The sequence below is a fragment of the Gadus morhua genome, chromosome 7 (assembly GCF_902167405.1).
Source record: "Gadus morhua chromosome 7, gadMor3.0, whole genome shotgun sequence".
NCBI classification, from domain to species: domain Eukaryota; kingdom Metazoa; phylum Chordata; class Actinopteri; order Gadiformes; family Gadidae; genus Gadus; species Gadus morhua.
Window position 1 is genome coordinate 9685471 of NC_044054.1, and position 16826 is coordinate 9702296.

Below are 16826 nucleotides of genomic sequence, written 5' to 3' on the forward strand. Positions count from 1 at the left end.
GCCGCCGCGCTCTGTGATTGGCCAGCTGTTACGAACCATCTCAGTGGAATGGCCAATAGTTGGCCAATAATCTTTGCGCTAACTGTTATCCTCATAAATCATATCTGAATTGAACACGTTAGGAATTTGTTAAATTTAAATACTTTTCAAACTACCAATCATCTTCTCTAAATTCTGTTTCAAGCCACTTTATTTATTCATATTGTATTAATTTCTACTGTTAGATGCATATTTAATCTATAATGTTTATATATCTGCTGTATGTGTGTGTGTGTGTGTGTGTGTGTGTGTGTGTGTGTGTGTGTGTGTGTGTGTGTGTGTGTGTGTGTGTGTGTGTGTGTGTGTGTGCGTGCGTGCGTCTGGGCGTGCGTGTGTGTGTGTGTGTGTGTGTGTGTGTGTGTGTGTGTGTGTGTGTGTGTGTGTGTGTGTGTGTGTGTGTGTGTGTGTGTGTGTGTGTGTGTGTGTGTGTGTGTGTGTGTGAGTGAGTGTGTGTGTGTGTGTGGGGTTCTATTTGTACGTACAATGTTTTTCATGTTCATGAACACTTGGCAGCACTCATTTTTATCTTGGTCTCGACTAGAAAGCATTGATTAGCATTTGGTTTAATCTCTTGAAATGTGTGTAACCGATACACATATTTATAACCACCCAGGGCCTGGGACCCATCCACCCCTGGAGCCATGGCAACACACTGACACATCTGACAGTTCAGCAGTGGTACAAACAACACAATAACTGACGTTACTCTAGTGACTAGTCTAATATGCCCTAACATCCTAGGTTTGCTACAACACATTGAATGTTCTGACTAAAGCTGGGCACTGGGGGGCAGTCACACACACACATCAAAGGACCATTTGGAAAACGACAAAATAAGTGTTCCATAGTAACATTTATCAAAGGTACACAGTTAGCAAAAAATATTTAGTATTCTTGCTTTTGTTTTGATTTTTTTTAGATTTATTTTGTTTTCTTTATATTTTTTATTTTGATTCCATTTCTTTGAAAAGATACCCATTGAATTGCACCTCAGTCCAGTAGATGGCGGTCATAGTTAGAACCACAGAAGGAGAAGACAAAAGAAGAAGAAGATCAAGTTGGATGGGGAAAAGTTCACCTGAACTAAGATAATATAACGTTTAATTGAGAGTTGGCAATGGCATCTTTTGTCACCGAGGTGCTTGCGAGCTCGGGAAAACTAGAGAAAGAAGACCTTGCTGGTAAAATATGCAAGATATCACGAAGGGTGGAGGACACGAAGGTAAGGCGCGAACTAGCACAGCGTCCCTTCACAAGCATAACGTCCCTCCGCTAGCATAACGTCCCTCCACTAGCATAGTGCCCCTCCACTAGCCTTGTCAAACAGGCTCTTTGATTACTGTAACATCATTTTGAACCACGAGCATACCAACAGACTAGATGGTGTCGTACTTCTTAACGAGTTGAGCTTTGTAGTGAGTCAACTTGTGACAGTGTTCATATAATCGCCCCTACATTTAGAAGATGACAAGTTGATGATTTGTTTGTTGATGTCTGATGACGGGTCGCTAATGAAGAATACTGATTGGGTCATTCATCCTCAACAACCCAGAAAATGATTGAAACCTGGTGGGATCTAGCACGTAGCATCGCATCTCTCAATAGCCATCGATATAGCCAAATATGAGTTTCCAAATAAACAGAAACATCTTGCAGCTGTGAAACATGGTAATAAACTTGCCGAACTAATAGAGGCGTGTTTTTCATCATCTCCCCCCTTCTCAAAATATGAATAGATGTTCTTACACATTCGGCTTTACTCGATTCAATATTTTGACAGCAACATATTCTATTCTACTATTGAACTGATCGGTATTATAACGGATACTCAACGGGATTGACCATGTATGCGGTTTATTTCTTGAATTGATAGATGTGGTTGACAGTTAAAAGCGTGCTTATGTATTTGACTCACTAGAAATTCTTATTCTGATGTTATCGGCATTTTATATCCACCAGGAGGCGGTATGTGACATGATTAACAAGCGGTATAAGGAGTTCCTGCCTAGTCTTCAAGCCTCTGAGGAGCTCATGGACCAGGTGGATAAGGTCTCCAGAGAAATGGATGTCCTCAAAGACTGTATTGATAATGAAGTAAGTTGGATCATTTGTATGCCCCAACAAAATGTTCTAAAGAACTGATTATTTATCAGAAGGCATTACATTTCAGATACTTGTTGTAAAATGTCAGTTTTCACACTAGGGAATGTAAAATAACTTGTATAATTCGAAACAATTCGATTGATCAACCAACTGGCTCCACATTGAAATACAAAACCATCAAAGTAAAGGTGGTGGTAGCAGGCTTTTGAAGACAACTGCCATGAATTCTGCTAAGGTAGCTTCTATTTGTAGCATGTCAAATTTCTACCACTGTTTGTGGGGAAAAAACCTGTCCGCTTAGGTGAATAAGGCCCATCAGCACAACCACAAGCTGAAGTTGCATCATAACCCTTGTATTCATCCATTGCGCTTGTATTGTTTCTGTTTTGGTGACTGGTTCTTTCGCTACAGGTTCAGCAGAATATCCATTGTTCGCTGGCAGAGTATGCCAAAGTGAAGCAGCAGCTGGAGAAAAACACAATCATATTGACTATGCTGGGACACTTAAAAGAGGTTTGCTTCACCCAACCATTTACTGACCAATTCAAACATGGAGGAGCTAATAGAAACATTTATGGTTGTCATATAAACATTACCCATTGCTTGAGACGGTGAAAAAGTAATCTGCAGAAGTAACGTTGTTTTATACACTAGTGTTAGAAAACTTAGACAATATTATGAATAGACCAGACCGTGTCATTTTCACCTCCTCAACATTTTGTCTAATTGTATAAAAGCCTTCATCTACCTCTAATGCTTTTTAGTTTTGATTAAAAGCACTTAAAAATTCATGCAAAACATACTGAGTGCTCACAAAGTACATGCACTACCACGTATGAATATTCAATATTCATTGCAATAATAACATTGCAAACGTTTATAATTATGGTTTGTCTTTTGTCTTTAAAATCGGATACAATGTCTGTCTATTATCTTGGTTTAGTTTTTATTATGAGAGGATTCTCTGCTCAAGGTTAAATACATGTGTTCATATTCTTTGGCCAATTTCCATTTTTAGCATCCTCCTTAAAAGGTCTTTATCTTCTGGCCCATCTATGTCTTTCTTTTATTATTGAGGTGTTAACCCATTCCCGGTTGTGTCCGTGTTTGTAGTTCCACAATGCAATGGAGGACTTCAGCAAAGCCTTTGCAGACAATAGATATGTGGATGCTGCCAAGTTGTTAGAACAGGTAAGAGCATCGGCAAACGCTTCAGATCTAATCTTGGAGACAGTCGCACCGCCAGAGGGGTTTTCTTACACCCTTAATTCATGAGACAAATAACCTCCTAATGAATAACTGAACTGATGAATTTGTGGTGTGTACGGTTCTCAGGCCCAGCTGAGTGTTGATTCGCTGAAAACATGGAAGAGTTCCGAGCTGCCCCTTCTGCGTACACTGGGCTCGGAGTTGATCGTTCAGAGGGAGAACTTCATCTACCACCTCGGTGCCGAGTGGAAGCGTCTGGCCATCTGGAAGTTACCCTCTTCAAAGGGTAAGGCATGCTTTGGGATGTTTCCCAAAGAATGAAGTAATCGTGGTTCATTCACCTCCGTGGTACTTGGTGTTGTTAAACAGATTTGACCGTGGTCGGCCTCAAGGACATCCCATTGGTCGTCAAAACAATGGAGACATTAATGTTTTGTTTTTTTACATTTCAAAACAAGACCAAGATCCTTTATAACGATCAGTCCTCTGCAGTGACCTGAAAGTAGTGTTTGGCTGAAAACAAAATCAAAATATTTATAAGCAGGTAAGATGTACCCGATTTGAGGAGCTGGTGATTAGCAAGCAGTTTTTTTTAAGAATGTGTTGACGTATGAACCCAGGCAATTAAAACAGGTTCTGTACTAAGTACTTGTTGCCCTGATCCAGAACCCACCAACCCGAGATGGTCCCTGAAAACAGAGTTGAAGTTAACCCTCAGCTGCGGTAAAGACGGTGACCCCGGTTGTCCTGCTCATCTCAGCTCCATCCTCCAAGCCCTGGCTATGCAAGGAGACCTTCACTACAAGATCAAGCTCTTCAGTAAGACTCCCTCTTCATCTCTCTTCAATGTCTGCATGCCAATAATGCAGCTCATGCAACCGGGTGTGAGCGGCACCTGATAGGTCGACCCGGCAGCCCTGACTGCAGCGACTGCACCTGATAAGTCGACCCGGCAGCCCTGACTGCAGCGGTAGACTCTTACCTGGCTGGCTTGTAGACACGGTTGCCATTTGCTTTGTAGTTTGTTTTGGTCGTTCTGTGTGGACAACGTCACTGTGGAGCTAATGCTCTCTAGTGCTAACTGTGAACTTGCCGTAGGTCAATGTTACGCAGTCCCTTTTCAGCTGATTGTAAAGTTAAAGAGATAGATTCTGCCTTTTAAACTTTGCCTTTGAATATTCATGATAAACAGATTTGACCTATGCCATCTTCATATTAATAGAATAATAAAGCGTTTTGAACACTTTACATTCAAACGTATTTGAATGCAAAGTGAAACCATGAGTGCTGGATTGAAGGGTTCTTCTCACCCGCCAGCCCCTCTGGTCCTCTCCCCCTCATAGGCCAGGTTCTGCTGAAGAACATGCTGAGGCCACTCATCGTCCACCGGGGTTTATCGGTGAGGGTGACGGACAACAGCGACGGCCCCACCCTGACCGTGGAGCACCTGGATGCTGAGCTCCAGCCAGATCGATCCTCCCCCTCCCAGGTGTACACCAAGCTGCTGCTGGTACTCAGAACACTGCACTCTCACCTCTTGGGTGAGTCAATGCATCAGCATGGTGTTCAATAACGAGGATATTTGAAAACTGCCTTGATGACTAATAGATGTATAATGGAAAAGGCATTTATGGGAATACACTAAACTTATGATTGCATCAGTCCACTAATACGGATTAGGGATGTCCCGATACCACTTTTTCACTTCCGATAACGATACCGTAGCCTTTGCCCAGCCGCCGATACAGATATCAGTCCGATATTTTTATACTTGAACAAATAATAGCTAGAAGAGTTCAACAAATAGCTAATGTGATTAAGTTTGAATACATTTGAGATAAAAAAACAGAATAGCTGAGCTGTTCTGTTGGCATTTCCAGGCCAACTATACACTTAAAACCGCCCAATCAACCAAAAACCTGCCCAAAACGTATATTGCCAGAAAACTGATAAATCATATACGTCTGCAATGGCAACTTCCAAAATACACACCTAAACGCAACCTGATTATTAACTAGGACGAACCTCTCGTCCATCTCTCACACACACAAACCTCACTGTAAAGAACACACTGACAGTCAATGAGATGATATTAAAGGGGCACTTCACTCATTTGCATTAAGCTTTTATCGTTAGAAACAGTCATATTTTAACAGTCACTGAATATAATGGATAGAACCAGAGACGACCCGACGCAGTCGTTTTGAGATGATATTATGAATAAACGTCTGCGTCTGGTTCTCCGACGTCTCTGGTCCTTCCACATCAATCTGAAGCTGCAGTTCAATCTGGACTTCAAAGCCGGAGAGTCAAAGCCAACGTTTCTTCCCCAATTCCTTCTCCACCATGGCCGAGAATCAATACACAGATCTTATTTTGCCAACCCGCAACTGCCCGTACCCGCGAATTACATTCCGCACCCAACCAGGTCCGCTATAAACTGATACCGACGCCCGACCGGCACCAGAGGGAAAATTACACACAAATTAGATGGAATGCCGGGGAAAAAGACTGGTGTTTGGCATGCTGCTTTAGATCGCTGTGCAAAAACACATCCACTGCGGACGGTTTTAGTTGACTCCTCTGCTCCTGAATAACATCTCCAGCACCGGAATAATCTCGCTTGCAATCGCAAAACCAGCGACCGATCCGCGCTGTTCAGGCGCCCTACCCGACCAGCACCTGTGTCCGACACCGTACATTATTTCCCCCCCGTTTCATCCAAATTGTGCTTGAATCCGACCTAATTGAATTAATAACTTTTACACTACACACACACACACACGCACACACACGCACTCTGTGTGCAGGGACACAGGTACATGAGCTAAAATAATACAACCCTCGAAATAGTCATGCATAAAATGATCTTACATTTATGTAGAACTTCAACTTGAAATAATCGAACAAGAACTTAAAGAAAATCAACATTACAGTCAACGCCAGCGCAACTACATCATGAATAAAATCTCCTTACAACTGGTGCCGAGGTTTGAGTGACAGGTCTGATGGGTCCTACCCCTAATTACTATTGGACAGGCAAGCATAGTTATTAGCATTAGCGTCTACCGGGAGTACACCCGGATATAGCAAGCAGCAAGCCTTTAGCCTTATAAACGGGGGTCCCCACAGAGAAACGCCTATATATAACAAGGATATTTCCAATCGATTCATCATTTTAGAGCCACTAACTTGAAATAACGTCACCGTTTAAGCTTGACATGGTGTTTCTAGGTTAAATATTGACGTTGTTTAGGCTCTGCGACATCCGCAAAGGTTAGCTTTCATAGCCACCTTGGGCTATCGCATTCCAGCCTAATCTGGCAACACTGCCTGAACGTCCTTGCGCTCAAGCCTCAACGTAACACAATTAGTCCAACTGGAAATATACGTAGCCTGTATGAAATGAAACGGTGATTCTGAAAAAAGTATAAATTATATCAAAATTCTGCTTTCATTATTATTGAAGATACATACTTATTAATCGAGATAAGCTCACAAAACGATAAGGCTTGCCTTGTACGGTTGGACTCCTTGGAGTCTTTTTCATATACCATATCGTTTGTGTAGATTTCATGACGTGAAAAAGATTGTTTAAGTTTGCATTTAGCTCTACCGTCAGTACATCGGATATGTAAGAAGCAGCTAGCCTCTAGCCATATAAATGGTGGTACCAACACACAAACGCACAATATTTAATAATCATGATTCCGATTGATTAATTATTTTGATCGAATGGACATCCGCGCCGTCCAAAATGGTTAGCTTCTGTCGCAACAGCTGTGATCCGCTCTAGCTGATCCTGGAGGGCGTTATGAAGTATGAATTTTAGAAGTTTGGTTTCAACCTAGTTATGTATTCATAATTATGTTTCCAATCAGGGCTCCTTCCTCCTAGGATATTGCAACTAGTTGGAATAAATATCTTTAAGTGTCATCTATGTGTAACATGTTCACTAAATGGAAAGACACCCAATTATTATTATTTTTTAATTTTGCTAACAGAGTGATTGTAATAGGTCTGTCTGTGTTTGGTCTCAGACATGTCTGTGGGCGAGAAGAAGCTCTCTGCCATCCTGGGAGAGATGATCTGGGAGGAGCTGTCCCACTGCATCATCCACGAGTGTCTGGTCTACTCTATCCCCACCAAGAGCAGCCAGCTGGAGAACTACAATGCGGTATGCGGCTGTGGTCCAGGGATTTCCCCAGGATCAATACTTCACTCAACATGCATGTGATGAATGCAAAATGTGTAGAATGACGTAAAGAATCTCCTCTCGTATTGTAACCTCATCTGTCCGGCATCTGCATAAAATTGGATGTGCGTGTATATCTCCTTCTTTATGCAAAGACTCATTTTGAGTGCATGATATTCTGTCTGGTTGATCGTGCAGGAGTTTCCTCATGTTTGTTGTCCCCTCTGAAGGTGATCAAGGAGACGGAGGAGTTTGAGAGCTCCTTGAAGGAGATGCAGTACTTGCAGAGTGACTCCACAGACCTGCTCAAATACGCCAAGGACGTCAACTGTCACTTTGCCAGCAAGAAGTGTAAAGACGTCATTGTGGCAGCACGCAAGCTCATGACCTCCAAGATGCACAACACCGTCAGAGTACGTTCAAACGTGTGTCTGTGGTTCTGGTGTTCCAGTCACACCGCTTCGCCGCTGAAGAAACAGCCCAGATTATCTGGGTGCAAACTTGTCACACTCGGCAAAAATTCAGGGGGGGGGGGGATAATTCTACATTATTACTTATTTTTTATATATTTTTATTTTTACGTCAAAAATTCTAATAGATGCAACTTCGTTTTTCTTATTGTTAGCACCACATCACGTAAATTTGATGATCACAGACTAAATTTTGAATACATTCGGGATAAAATATAAGAGGATGGTGACAAGCTCAAACTGGGTATTTGTTTTTCCTTTCTCTTATAAGCCAATTTGTTGGTTTGGGAGAAAGTGTATGTTGTGGTTAGTATCCTTTTTAAGACATTGTTCTACTTCTTATTTCTGTCGGGCGTCCAGATCAAACCAGAGACCCGGCTGACCCTCCCTAAGCTGCCGGCTCAGGGCTCGGAGGCACCCGGGAGGCAGCAGAAGATGTCCAGCGAGGAGGAGGTGAGGCTGGATGGCCACCAGCAGCTCTCCTCCAGGACCCTGTGTCTCCCCGTCTGCCGCATCAGCGAGTCTGTCCAGCAGCTGATGGAGCTGGCCTTCAACACCCAGCGAGAGGCCGTGGGCAGCTCCGTACAGTGGTAGGCTGGGGCTTCTCTGTTGTACGCCACGGGTCCCCAATCAACCAGTGCTGCGGTGGTCGGCGGTAGCGCCAACGTGCAGCGGTGACGCTGGCCAAGCCCTTCATGTTGCCTCCTCCCCGGGTACGCCGACCCCGGGACTCGAACCCGGCTCCTCCTCCCTTCCAGCAGGCTTAGCGCCAGCAGGCGTAGCACACTCAGACATAGTGAAAGGTGGCAAATTCCTAAAGTCAAGCAAGCGTATTAATCTTCTTGTGTTGTGTTTAATTTGAGTATTCTGTGCAATTTGTAAGGTAAGGTATTTTTTATGTCTGTAAAGTGACCTTGCGTGCCTTGAAAGGCGCCTCTAAATTAAATGTATTATTATTATCAATTTAAGCTTATTACCCAGCATGATGTAATGATGATCACTGGTTGAAATGGGATGATCTGCAAGTGTAAAAAATGCATCCCTACGGGCAGTTTAAGTGTGTGTTTGTTTTTTTCATTGCTTTTTCAGTGCCCTGCAACTTTTTTTCACCGTGAGAAACATTTTCCAGTTGTTCTACGACGTCGTGCCTACTTACCACAAGTAAGATATTCATGATCACACTCGTGCTAAATGCCAACATCTGGGCCTGAATTTGAGGTTGAGGATGAAGTTGGTAGTAGAAACGTGCAGATGGTGAACAATCCAAATACGATTAGTCTAAACAGGGAAAGGTGGAGCAAAGGGCTCTGTGGCGATACAATTTACAATATTTACAACGCCTAGGACAGGAAGTGTTTTAACAGCCTCCTCCGTTATTCTGGATGTGAAGTGGGCCCCACACCTACCTAGTTCTTTAGAACAGGACTTTAAACATACACACCTGGGTGTAATAGTAAAACTCGGCATTACAAGAGATCTGGGCGGTCCGCAGTCCAGAGCATCGGCGTGAACACATGAAAAAGGCGGACATCTCTTTAGTGACGTTTAGGGGGTCAGTCCTCTTAAGGTGCCATAGGAAAAGCTGGTTCAGCCTTTTGATGGTGTTGACAAGCTACCGGACTATGTCCACCAGTCTAACGAACGTTTGGCCAGGGCTTGCTTGCAAAGGATGCTTTGCGTCTCGGTCGAGCACTGCATTCAACACTGGGCCACAAAGACCTTCCACTAAATCCTTCCTCCCCGACCTGTTTCTGTTGTGTCTCGTGTTCAGAGAGAACCTGCTGAAGTTCCCTCATCTGGCGGCCATCCAGCACAACAACTGCATGTACCTGGCCCACCACCTGCTCATCCTGGGCCACAGCTTCCGGCCCCACATGCCCCCGCCCCTCAGCGACGGCATCGCCACCTTCGTCGACATGGTGCCCGGCTTCAGGAAGCTGGGTGAGTGAATTGTTATGGTTTTAGGACTCAAGGTCCTGCGTTTTTTGCAAAAGGTCAAACCTATTTCTTGGTTTAATGCAGTGTTATTCTGTAAGGCCCTATGTAAGGCGGGGCGGTCTGGGCTCACTGCTGTGATGCTGGCTGACCATCAAGACAAAGCAAGGCTCCGTGACTTGTGCTCATATATATGTGGACAGCAGGGCCACCAAACTGAATGCGAGCAGCCATAAATATCACAATATGCTTTTGAATTCTAAATACAATACTTAACAGTCTGAGGACAAATGTCCTGATTAATTGGAAACTTTAAGTTTTCCGTTACCTAATCATATTCATTGAAAATGTATGTATATGTACTATATACTATAACTGTCTGGGTCTCACGATGAGTTGACCCATGTTGATGCATTGCAATTCAAAAGCCTATATTGAATTATTCTTGTTATTGCCCAGCCCGCTAGTAGAGGGCCTCTTGTGGAACAGTGTGTCCTTCAGGTACACAGTGCTTCCTCTTGTTAACCAGTGTGTCCTTCAGGTGCACAGTGCTTCCTAGCCCAGCTCAACACCCAGAAGGCAGAGCTGTTGGAACGTCTGTCCACCGCGCGCAACTTCTCGAACCTGGAGGACGAGGAGAACTACAACGCCGCCAGCAAGGCAGTGAGACAGGTACGGCCATGATACACGGGATGCTGGGGATGCTGGCTCCGCCCCAGAGAAAAACATATTTTAAAATGCATCGACTAGCGTTGCTAAATAAAAAGCCAACTAGCATTTGAGCAGGAAGATACTTAACTTTGGGTCTGTTATCAGTCTGACCTTGGCTGTGCAACAATCCTTTTCTGCATATGGGCGTGGCATTACTTTGTAAGACAAAAATAACTCCAGCCAATCACATCTAATAACCACTTGATCCTCTTGCCATATTGGGTCGTAGTTAAAGCAAAAACAGTCCTTCCGTGCATATTTCTGTTCATTATGAATGGCATTGTGTTTGAATGGTGCTAAACAGACTTGCTCTCCTTTTAACATCGTTATTGGTCTATTTTGGATGTAATGGGTTGGTTTGCTCCTTCGCTTGCTACTATTCTCTCGGGCGCTGCCATTGTTTTGGGATTTTGCAGACTGCAGCGTTTGCTGCTCGGTCATGGACTAAACCCCCCCTCAGCCCTGATTGGGATGCTTTCAGTGGGCTCCAGGCCATATGTTTCTGCAGAGAGAAACGCCACTTGAACTTTCCAGATCAGGATAGTCTCATGAGGCTACTTTGGTTTCCTTAGAGGTGGTGTATGCAAGTCTGCCAGAAAGTATTATGGCTCAACTCGTATTAAACACTTTAACAGCCTCTGGGAGCATGCATATTTGAGTTTCATTTGTTTGCATATCGGGGTTGAGTTTAGTCACACAAATGTGAAGGACATATTAGTTTAGATGGCATTGAAGGCTGTTCCATTGACCTGAATGTCTTTTGCAGGTCATTCATCAGTTGAAGCAACTGGGCATCGTGTGGCAGGATGTGCTCCCAGTAAACATCTACTGTAAGGCCATGGGAAGTCTTCTCAACACGGCCATCTCTGAAGTCATGGCCAAAATCATGTTGCTAGAGGTGACCTTTTGATTGTTTTCTTTTTATTGTTGCCAACCCCACCCCAGTATTCTTCTAGGACGGCTTCTTGAGGCTGTACTTTTGTCTCAGAGAAATCCTCTTGTTCTCCTTTGGATTAAATGAGGAACCCTTTCACTTTGTATCGCGTCGAAAGAAGCAAGTTGAGTCTGCACTCTCCAGCTCTCCTTGTGTTCAACAAGGGCTGTAAAGTGCTCCGATATAAGTGTTGATGCGAACCATTAAGCATCACGCTACCGACCTGCAGGACATCTCGTCTGAGGACGGGGAGCACCTCCACACGCTGTGTCAGACCCTCATCGTGGAAGGGCCGCTGGTCTTCGTCCCGCTGGCCGAGGAGAGCAAGAACAGCGTCTACCAGGAGGAGGTCCCGCTCTTCGTCAAGAGGTGGATGACCTTCAAGGAGTTGGTGATCGTGCTGCGGGCCAACCTCCAGGAGATCGTCAACAGGTAAGGGGCTCTTTTTCACTGCACCTCAGAGATGCATGACCGGGTTTTCTGGACTCCTAACATGGCAATTATTGGAGGCGAAAACAAACCGGCCCAGAGTAGCAGGCCGCACCACTACCGAAACAATGTCATATAGCCACCTTCTTGTCTGCTAGAAGTACAGCATTGTATATTGTAGGGAAGGCTGTTGCTGAATGCTTGGCTGGGGATTATCTGGTTAACATTAGCCCTTCTCTACAGCCCAACATACCACCAACGTTTGAGAGTAAGACGCGCATGTCATTTGTTTTTGGGGCGTTACTGGAGACCACTACTCTTAGCTGATTGGTATTGTCCTCCAAGGAACACTGTGACACTGTAGACTGTGGTACAACAAAGTGTACCGTCTTTATTTAAGGAGTGAAGGCACACGCAAAGCCTTTCAGGCAGAGCTGTTCTCTTCGATGAGGACTTTTCCATGATGCCAATAAATATCCCGATATATGATCGTTAATTCAGAACACAACTAGTAGTACTGTGGCCCTAGCAGCAGGTCCTCACGGTGTAGCGCTGTGGCCCTGGCAGCAGGTCCTTGCGGTGTAGCGTTGTGGCCCTAGCAGCAGATCCTCACTGCTCCATGTCTCTCTGCAGGTGGGCGGAGGGGAAGGGGCCCCTGGCCATGGAGTTCTCGGGCCCCGAGATGAAGAGCCTGGTCCGAGCCTTGTTCCAGAACACAGAACGACGCGCCTTGGCTCTAGCCAAAATCAAATAGTCTGTCGTCAGCCTTCTGTTCCAGAGGAAGAACCAAACAAACACGTTGACCGTATCTACATTTTCTTTGAGGAATCAGGTCTGAGCATTACAATGTTGTTCCCTATCCCTTAATGAGACCATGGGAAGAAAGTGTTCCTCTCTCCCAGTTGTGATGCAAGCCATGCAAGCCCTTCTGGTCTCTATATTGGGGATGTCGGCCATAACCAAAACATTGATTAATGCACAACTTGGTGTTTGCCTTTGAGACGTGTTTTACAGTTTGTTATGCTGATTCATGAACGACGCGCCTTGTTGGCGGTTGGACATGTTGAATTACAGTGTACGAAAAGTTTCCCTAAAGACGATGCTGTTGGTAACAATATCTGAATTGAAAAAGCAACCCTGTGGCCATGTCCTTTAAACATTGGAGATTTGTATGTGAGCATTTAAATATCTAAATAATGGATCCTTCATGCCTGTGTGGAAAATTAGAAAAAAAATAGCAAATTTGAAGTATAATTGTATTAAGGGTTCTGTATATTTGTATTTGAAAGTATAACATGTCTCTCAAAGCTCTTTTGAACCACACCCTGGCACGTCTCTACCAAACATAAATAACTAATAAATGTATGCATACAATCAAGATTGTGGCTATTAAGCATTCACCAAATGTGTAATTCCAGAAGAAATCAAATGCTAACTGCTCAAAAATATATAAAAAATACAACTATTCTGAAGGCTTTGATATTGTGTGGCTGTGTCTGGAAAGAATGGTTCCTTTTGTTATGAATTGAGCTTGGTAAATAATTAAATAGTCCAGCATGAGTTGGATCCAGGATAGTCTGACATGCCGCCATTCCGACACACGTCCATTTCGACATGCCACCATTCCGACACCTTTTAGTACCGCCATTCCGACAGTCTATCAATCAGTGGCGCCGACTTCAGGTCAACATTGGGGGATCATAAATATTTCGTTCAAATGTGTTCAACCAAAAAGTAGCCATTTCAGTATTATTTATCTGAAATATATTTGATTAATTCCAAATTTTGGTTGGGATGATGTATCAACTTGTGCACTTATTTAACATGCCCTGGGAATGTATAAATATTCATGAAACTTAAAACTGGACCATTTATTCGTTAGAGTTGGATTTAAACTCAATGCAGGACCACTATTGGAGTGGATTGGACGAACATTCGAGCGAAATTAATTGTTTGCAGTGCCGCGGCAGAACGAATCAAGGCATAGGCGCAGTTCACTTCATATCGGCCCAAAGGCAATACAATGCGCTTTACAAAGAAGAAAGGCGAGAATATAGCTTGCCTCAGACCCACCCCTTTCCACACAAATTCTCGAAGGGGATCAATAATAATAAACTAACAGTTTTTGCCCATATGGGAAATCCGTTACACATAGACTGTTACACAATATTTTTTTAACCTATAGGTTTCCACTAAAAGGGCCAGTAAATATTCCCTAGTGGGCCGTGTGTGTGTGTGTGTGTGTGTGTGTGTGTGTGTGTGTGTGTGTGTGTGTGTGTGTGTGTGTGTGTGTGTGTGTGTGTGTGTGTGTGTGTGTGTGTGTGTTGCGTGGTTGCACGCGCATGGCCGTAGCACCAAATTTTGGGCTCTGTATACAGGGGGAGGGGGCAGTGTCGGCGCTAAGGTGGGGCAAAAATCTTAATATTAAATGTGAAAACTGTAACTTAAATTAAATAAATGAACAGGGAAATCTGATCATTTTGGTTGTGCATGCATAGCAGGTTAGACTGCTTGGTCAATGCTCATTGGTTGCTGAGTAAAGAATCCTGCCGCAGAATCCTGGTTTGAATCGAAAATAATATGGTAGTGAGTTTGATCGCCTATATAGCATAGACAGTTAGCCTAATTATCAACAAAAAATGGTTTTACGAAAATTGCTTAGCCTTGACACGCAAATGCACAAGGGAATGGAAGGACACAGTAGACGTTGTTCATTGAAGCCAGCCCTGGCTTTCTGTGTATGGCCTTGTGTCATTTCTGCCTGGTGCGTGGCTTGTCCAATAGGCTACTTGCTGCCCGAATGCGTGCCTGTCAGCGTACCTGTTCTGTTACTTATGTTGTCCAGGGTGTTTTTGTTGATTGTGTAAGGGTTATAACCAGTGGCAGGCCTACTTAGTGGTTTTTTTTAGTTGCATAAACTGTTGAGAAAAAACTGCAGTATTTCTGACATATCAGAGGTGGGTGAACTGCATTTATTTGCGTTTAGCCTCCACGACCGCCCTCCGTCCTTGATTTTCGTCTTTGTGTGTGGCTGCGTAAACTTTGTGCATAGGGCTACTACCACATAGCCTCGACAACAAGAACAACATATTGTTGCTAAAAAATAATTAATATTAGCCTAATAATATGAAGAAAAATGTGTTTCGTTTTCGATAGCATTTCGGCTGTGTTTGACTATGAGGTCACCACTGAGTTAGTCTCGCAAAGTCAGACCAAACTACGGCAAGTAGAATGAGTACCACTGAGTTAAAGGGGACCTATTATGCTTTTGCTAGGGTTTTTATTTTTTTTATCAATCAAAATGATTAAAGACATAATGGAAAGTCTATTATTTTGTTATGGTGGAAATATAGTCATGTAAATTGAACTTGGCCACCCCAAGCCTGTCCACCCTACCCCCCCCCCCCCCCCCCCCCCCCCCCCACGTCCGGTGTGTGTGTGTGTGTGTGTGTGTGTGTGTGTGTGTGTGTGTGTGTGTGTGTGTGTGTGTGTGTGTGTGTGTGTGTGTGTGTGTGTGTGTGTGCGCGCGCGCGCGCGTTTGTGTGTAAGACGTCAACCTCGTAGAGCTCCGAAAACATGACCTCAACACAGAGACAAACGCTCTTCAAATTAGCCTACGCATATTTGTAGGAGTGAATTTGCTCCAAAATCGATTTGTTCGCTGACAGCCTGCTGCTGAGGAATTGCGGACAGATCCAAATTGGCCCGTGTGATAACGCCTTTAAGGTGGGAACGGTGCGGTTCATCTCGTCAGTTCAAGTATTGTTCATGATGGAATAAAGCATTAGTGCCAGGCAGCACACGGCAAATTCTACATTTATTTTTTGACTTGTCATCTCCCTGCTTCTGAAATGAGAACATCGGCCAGCGCTCGTCGCCCAGTGGACGAGCGCTATCCACTGTGCAGATTAAATCGCACAGCATTCCACTGTGCGATTATCCCTGCTGCGTATGCCCTCTCACGTTCTTGAAACACATGCTGGATGCTTTAATCTTTCTATGTGTTTTTAGTTAATGATCAGGCTATAATAACACCACGTTGGCTTTAATCGCGGACAAAAGGGGACATTTCATAGCGGGGATGGTGGAAAAGCGGACATGGCTTTTGCTGGGACACGCAACTCAAAATCGGGACTGTCCCAATCACCAATGACGAATGTCAGTGTAGGACACCACAGCCCATGCAACTAAGCACAATGATAATAGTAATGCAATTTATATTAATGAACTCATGTCGGAATGGTAGGAAGTTTGAAAAAAAGTAAAGTAGTAGGCTACCGCCACTCCGACCATGGAAACAGAAATGGTCGGAGTGGAGGGACGTTTGAAAACAATGGAAGTGCAGCCACGACGACAATTAGACGTCAATGTCGGAGTGGGGTTATGTCTGAATGGGAGGCGGTCCCCCTAGGGGTCATAAGGGCTACTGTCGGTCATATGGTCATACTGTCGGTAATACAGCATACTGTCGGCCATACGATAATAATGTCATAGGCCTTCAAAGGGTCAAACATTAGGACCCTGTCATGGTTGCTTGAAACTAGGAAAATGTAACCATTTATGGCTCAATTAAAAACCCACTGTCATGTCTTGGTTTATTAAATATATTGTGATGATATTAATAATGCATGTACAGTATTGGACTATTGTAGTCATGTTCATGTTGGTGCTTTATCTTAAACTAATATTTATGTATTAGTAAATACGATATTATTCCATGAGATCAGTAGCGGTCCATATGTCGCTGGTGGTTCCGTGTGGTATTTATGGGTTTGGTGAAGTTAATGCCACGATTTAAAAA

The 16826-nt window shown here is 43.9% G+C and overlaps 1 protein-coding gene across 1 annotated transcript; it reads left to right on the forward strand.

Moving 5' to 3' along the window:
• Positions 1-1043: 1043 nt before the first annotated feature.
• On the forward strand, positions 1044-13501 carry zw10 (zw10 kinetochore protein). Its single transcript, XM_030361858.1, has 16 exons — positions 1044-1261; positions 1999-2133; positions 2554-2655; positions 3256-3333; positions 3478-3637; positions 4018-4170; positions 4695-4892; positions 7392-7528; positions 7777-7959; positions 8377-8606; positions 9106-9177; positions 9788-9957; positions 10493-10623; positions 11429-11560; positions 11826-12028; positions 12659-13501. Exons 1-16 carry the CDS (start codon positions 1157-1159, stop codon positions 12777-12779), a joined length of 2310 nt encoding a protein of 769 aa, XP_030217718.1. The 5' UTR covers positions 1044-1156; the 3' UTR covers positions 12780-13501.
• The last annotated feature ends 3325 nt before the right edge of the window (positions 13502-16826 follow it).